The sequence below is a fragment of the Bos taurus genome, chromosome X (genome assembly GCF_002263795.3).
Source record: "Bos taurus isolate L1 Dominette 01449 registration number 42190680 breed Hereford chromosome X, ARS-UCD2.0, whole genome shotgun sequence".
Lineage (NCBI taxonomy): Eukaryota > Metazoa > Chordata > Mammalia > Artiodactyla > Bovidae > Bos > Bos taurus.
In genome coordinates, this window is record NC_037357.1 from 94029342 (window position 1) to 94034779 (window position 5438).

Sequence of the window (5438 nt, forward strand, 5' to 3'; positions counted from 1 at the left end):
GCCTCCCCATGCCCTGGACAGAAGCATTAAGCTCAATCGTCTGTAAGGAGGCAAGGTATAGTTCAGGAAGTTGAAGAATAGTGAGATGAGTGCAGTATCTGGGTTGAGCAAGTTTCATTTTTTCTGGATAAAATGCCTTCCAAATGCAAGGTGGCACATCTCTTAAGTTCTGAGAACTCCACTGACTTGTTCCCCCCAAAATCATTTATTCAGTGTAGAGGAAGTGAACCAAGAACTTCAGGTCTGAGATTTACTGCCCCTGGGTCCTCTGGAAAATATAAGGTAACTGCCTACAGCCCCCTGCTGTGGAGCACCATGCTAGTGTGTTTAGGTTGAGGGCTGGGCTCTGCTCAGCAGGTGTGGCATGAACTCCCTGATATAATAAAAGTCTTTTATGTATAAACTTGGCTCCTGATTAAATTCTGAGACATTTCTGTCAAAATTTCCCTCTAGAGAAGCTCCAATCCATCTGGTTTCTTTGTTGCCACATTCTTTGTGCACAGAGCTAAAGAGGGCAACTTGGATACTGCCAGAAGTGCTATTTTTCTTGGGTCTTCCAATCTCTCATGGACCCCACACCTCATGCCATTTTCTCTATTTTCACTCCCTCTGTGGAAGGAGGAGAATTCTCCTTCCTTAGTGTTCCTCCCCTTCTAGAGTATCCTTTTAGCTTCTCCTCAGATCTCTGCCAACTTTATCTTTGTCTCCCTTGCCCTGAACTTCTTCTAAATGTATTTGTGTCCCTCTTTACTCAATTTATCCTGGTTTCCTCTCAACCCCAAGATTTCACTCTCTGTTATTCTTCAACACCCCCCAGTTGGCTGCCTCCCCCTCTTAGGTTATCCCTCCCCCTAGAAGCCTCTCCATTTCTGACCCCTTCCCATATCCTTTCTTAAGCAGCCATCTCTCTTCCTTTCCCCCACAATCCATCTCTAGTTCCTTCTCCTCTCCTCTCCTTAGACAAGACCAGCTAAGTCCTGTTCCATTTTTAGATGACTGATTATGATACTAGCTGAACTTTATTCACAGCCTGAATTTACACTTGTTCCTTCCTTTCATGTCCCCTCAACCAAACACACCCAACCTTTTCACCATGACAAATTCCTTACACACAGCATGTCATAGCTACATAAACTTATATTTTTTTAGAACAAAACAACAGTTTTGCTGGCAATGATGATGGGTTATTAGGGACCCCTATACTTTCAGTACACTGAAAAGCAACATATTTTGTGTTTCTCCAAATCATATATTTGCCTACATATACGTGACAATGTTTACCCTAACCATTAAGACTTTTTCACCAAATCATAGACATAGATATGGAAATCATCATCAAACTTAATGAAGTACACAGAAGGTTTGGCTTTAACTTGGTGAATGACTTTGCCTGTCCTTTTGGAGCCATCTTCTTTGGTATATTCTACATGTTTACCTATGAGGCCATCTATAACTCCTTCTGGCTCTCTCTCTTTTGGAGAAGACTTACTTGACTCTGGCATGATATGGAGGTCACCTTCTTTATAATCATCTAAAAGCTGGTACATGTACAAAACAGGATCTTTCTCATAGGTAATATAAAACCACGCTTTCATGATGGGTGCTTGAGCTAAGACCATCCCCCTCCATCCATCCTTAGAACCATGTTCACCCTCAAACATATGTTCAACAGCTTTACCAATTATGGTATTTGCAAGGTGCACATCTCTGACTCGAGAAAATGGCACTTTATCAGGAAGGATTTTAAGCTTTAAAATCCTTTTATCTCTGTGAAGTTCCAGTCCATAGACACAGTCAATTCCATCATATTTCACCAGATAAAGAGAGGGATTTATAGGCACCTGATCCAGAACGGTTCCTTTCCACTGGGTGATGGGCTCATCACCTTCCTTCCATCCATGTGAAATTCTGCAGCCCACGATGTTCCTGCGCGTCTGGGAGGAAGGTCTGCCCCTCTGTTTCTTTTGAGAAATCTTTTTCTTCCTCATACTTGCAGACAAGGTGTGGTCATCAACAATTTCCCTGGTTTGCTGCCTTGCAGTTGCCTTTTTGTGAGGTGTCTTCATACCTGCAAGGGGAGGAAAGAGGCTAGGGAGAAATATTTAGTGTACTGTAGTGTGAAATTTTATTTCTCTGCATTGCAAATTCCCTGGGCATCAGGTATATGTATTGCCATCCAAGTTATTGGATGTCCAGCAGAGATGCTGGCTATCAAAATATTATTGGATGTTTGCCTGCAGTGTCCTCCTTCCAAACTTATTTGGCTGTGCTGAAGGGTTGGAAAGGTGATAGTTTTGGTTGTTGAGCCCCCAGCAAGAGGGAGCAGGCTCCTTTGGTTAATACCTCTGTTGCCATCTTAGACTCCCCATATCAAATACAAATATTCATCATTTATTAGCTCCCACTCATTCTCTCCATTTAGATTAACATAGTACCCTTTCCCCCTGCTCACTATCATTTGCTCTTCATCTGTCTTGCCTCCGATCCCCATTCCTTCTGCCTGTTGTTCAACTCTCCTTCATATCTCTTCCTGGTCTACCCCATTTTTCCGCTGGGTGCCCAGAACAAATCTCTTTCTCTTTCTGGGACCACCTTTATTACCACCCAGGTGCTCTTCGGCTCTACTTCTCCCCATCCCCCATCCCCAAATCACCTTTCTCAGTCTCCCTCAACTTCCATTCCAGCACAGAACCCAAATTTTCCCTCTTGGCACCCACCAACCCGCATCCTCCGATTCTCTAGTCCAGCGCCCACCTCCCCAAGTCGGGGGACCGCAGGTCTCACGTGTCCAAATCGGACACCTCACTGCTGCCTCCGCTGTGAACCTGTGGTGAAAGAGGATCAGCAGGCGACGAGTTCGGAGTTTGCAAGAGCTGGGAGGGAAGGATCCTTAGGCGAGGAGCGTGTCTAGGAAGACAGCTGGGCTGACGAAGAGGATGGCGGCAGTGTCTCCAACACTGGGCTCGCGGGCCCTCCACCTCCTTGACGGTGACGGCCTCTCTGCCACATCGGGATCCCAGAAGCCGCTGCCGCAGCCGCAGTCTCCTCCCTCTTACCATCGCGCAGCTTCCTGCCAGGAGAGAGGCCGCCCCTTCCTCCCAAACACTGCCACCCTCCCCGCCTCCTCCACTCTCAGGCCCACCTCTGCCCTGTGCCTGGGAGGTGTTTCTATCTCTCGGCTCCACGCCTTTCCAAAATCTGGAGGCGCCTTGCTAAACCCACAACGCCCCACCCCAACCAGCTTTGCGTTCTGTCTCCAGATCAGGGGCTCCCATTTTCCCCACCCTACCCCTACCGCAGTGTCCGTGCCCCATCTGTTTTTCCATTTTCCAAGAATTTCCCTTCTCTTTCCCTCCTGTGCCCTTCCCGATGTTAGTCTCTATATACGGAAAATGGCGTTTCTTGCCGTTTAAGGGGATTTGAGAAAGGGCGAGAGAAATGAGCTTGTGCTTATTTGCGTCTTGATACAATCTCTAGGGAATTTTTACTCTCTGGTCATTTCCAGACTTCTTGAAAATATGTATTTTTTCCCTTTTCTTCTTTTTCACAGATTGAAAAGAATTGCATGTACTATGTGGACTCTGTAAAATTCAGAAGGTTCACTTGAAGAAAATAATCTACCCTAAAACCACTATAAATCTCATTACCCAGGGCTTCAAGCAAAATATGAACCCTCTATTTCTTTCACCTTTTTTTTCTACTCTTTTAGAGATCTAGGGTCATTTTGCAGATTCAATTCTTAAAAATTCTTTGTAATATCATTTTTATGGTATTTTGAAAATACAGTGTATATAGCAATATTACAAGTAATAAGTACTCTCCATTAAAATTTTACCTGTTTTTATTGAAGCATTTTAAAATTAAAATATTATCAATAAAATGTAATTTTTTAAATTCTTTAATCCTGATCCTATTCTCTTCTTCCTCTCTAACGCTAAAAATCATCATTCAAATTTTGCATATCTTAACCATCTTTATATTCATACCTATATTATTTACAACAGATATTATTCATTTTGTTTTTCATATTTATTTTTAAAATGTCCATTATGAAGGATAATTATTTACTCCATACTGTGAGTGGAAGAGAATAATTCTCTTTCAGTGGCCCACAAGACATTTCTGGGAGATGGCTATGGGTTCTTATGACCCAACTATATATATGTACTGTCCAACTGATAAGAATATGACATCTCTACAGTTTGTAAAACTAACCAATCATGTACTTAGTTGAACAAGCTTATTTAGCACTTCCTTTTAAAAGTATATGTATGTATCCACTGTTACAGATATTCAAGAAAATGTTTTGGCTATTTTTTTCTTAAAAAAGCCTTGTCATCAAGCCTGAAACAGAACTCTGATATGTCTAATAATTTAATTTCGCTGAGCTTTATTTTGAACATAAGTTTAATCATGAGTATATTATTTTTTTTTTTTTGCATCTTGCTTTTGTTACTCAATATTTTGTTTTTAAAATTCTCCCTCTTATATCTCTAACATTCCTTGTTATCTTCAACTCTATTACAGAGTATATATATATAACATTTTTGTCATCCATTTAACAATATAGTCAAGCATCCATTCTCTTGATGGTCATTTAATTCATTTCAACATTTCATTATTACAAACAATGATACAATGAATAGTTTCCTGGACTTGTTCCAGAGTTTCTGCAGTGTATACAGTGGAAAAAGAAATACTGAGTTGTAGGTATAAGCAATTCAAAATTCCTAAATATTGCCGAATTCTTGCATTAATTCACTGAACCAAATTATGGTATAATCAGCATTGTAGGTATTCCATCTTCTCCACATTCTAGTCAACTCTTGATATTTTCATATTTTTAATGTGTGCCAAATTAGTGAGTAAGGATTGGTAGCTCAGTGCTTTAGTCTATTTATTTCTGATTAGTGAGTTTCAACTTATTTTCCTGTGGGGTCTTTTTGCCATTCAGTAGTCCTATTGTGTGTTTCTCTTCATATCTTTCTTTTAAATTGTCTATCTTTCTAAAATTTACTTTTATATTTTTGATTCTAAAATTATCCAGTTTCATATATATTTTATATGTATTTTTATTTACACATAAAATATTGGCATCCATTCCCCTTTTAAATCATTAGACTATTGCAAATAAATATTTACAACATTCACAGTCACTGTGGCTCTATGTATGCCCCAGATTGTTATCTCTGTTATGAATTTGCTGATTTGCCTTCTCTACTTATATACCCATAGAAAATATATTTTGCATATCATTTAATGTAACTACTGTTAATTTTGAGAAAATTTTGTGTACCATTAAAAAAGAAAATGACCACAATTAAACTATAATAAGCTATGGAATTAACAGATATATGGCACATTTAGAGATGTTATGATGTGAAAAATAAAAATGTAAGAAAGGAAAAATATAAGGAAAGTAAAGGAAAATAGTAAAT

The 5438-nt window shown here is 39.9% G+C and overlaps 1 protein-coding gene across 3 annotated transcripts; it reads right to left on the bottom strand.

The window, feature by feature from the left end:
- Window positions 1-1119: 1119 nt before the first annotated feature.
- Window positions 1120-3002, bottom strand: SPIN2 (spindlin family, member 2). Of its 3 annotated transcripts, none has more exons than XM_005228241.5 (2): window positions 2755-3002; window positions 1120-2068 (listed from the first exon to the last, which is right to left on the bottom strand). In XM_005228241.5, exon 2 carries the CDS (start codon window positions 2064-2066, stop codon window positions 1290-1292), a length of 777 nt encoding a protein of 258 aa, XP_005228298.1. In that variant the 5' UTR covers window positions 2067-2068; window positions 2755-3002; the 3' UTR covers window positions 1120-1289. The 3 variants fall into 3 exon arrangements, with proteins under 3 accessions (XP_005228298.1, NP_001073238.1, XP_024843588.1); NM_001079770.2 differs by having other exon boundaries at window positions 1120-2088; XM_024987820.2 differs by having other exon boundaries at window positions 1120-2088; window positions 2718-3002.
- Window positions 3003-5438: the final 2436 nt, after the last annotated feature.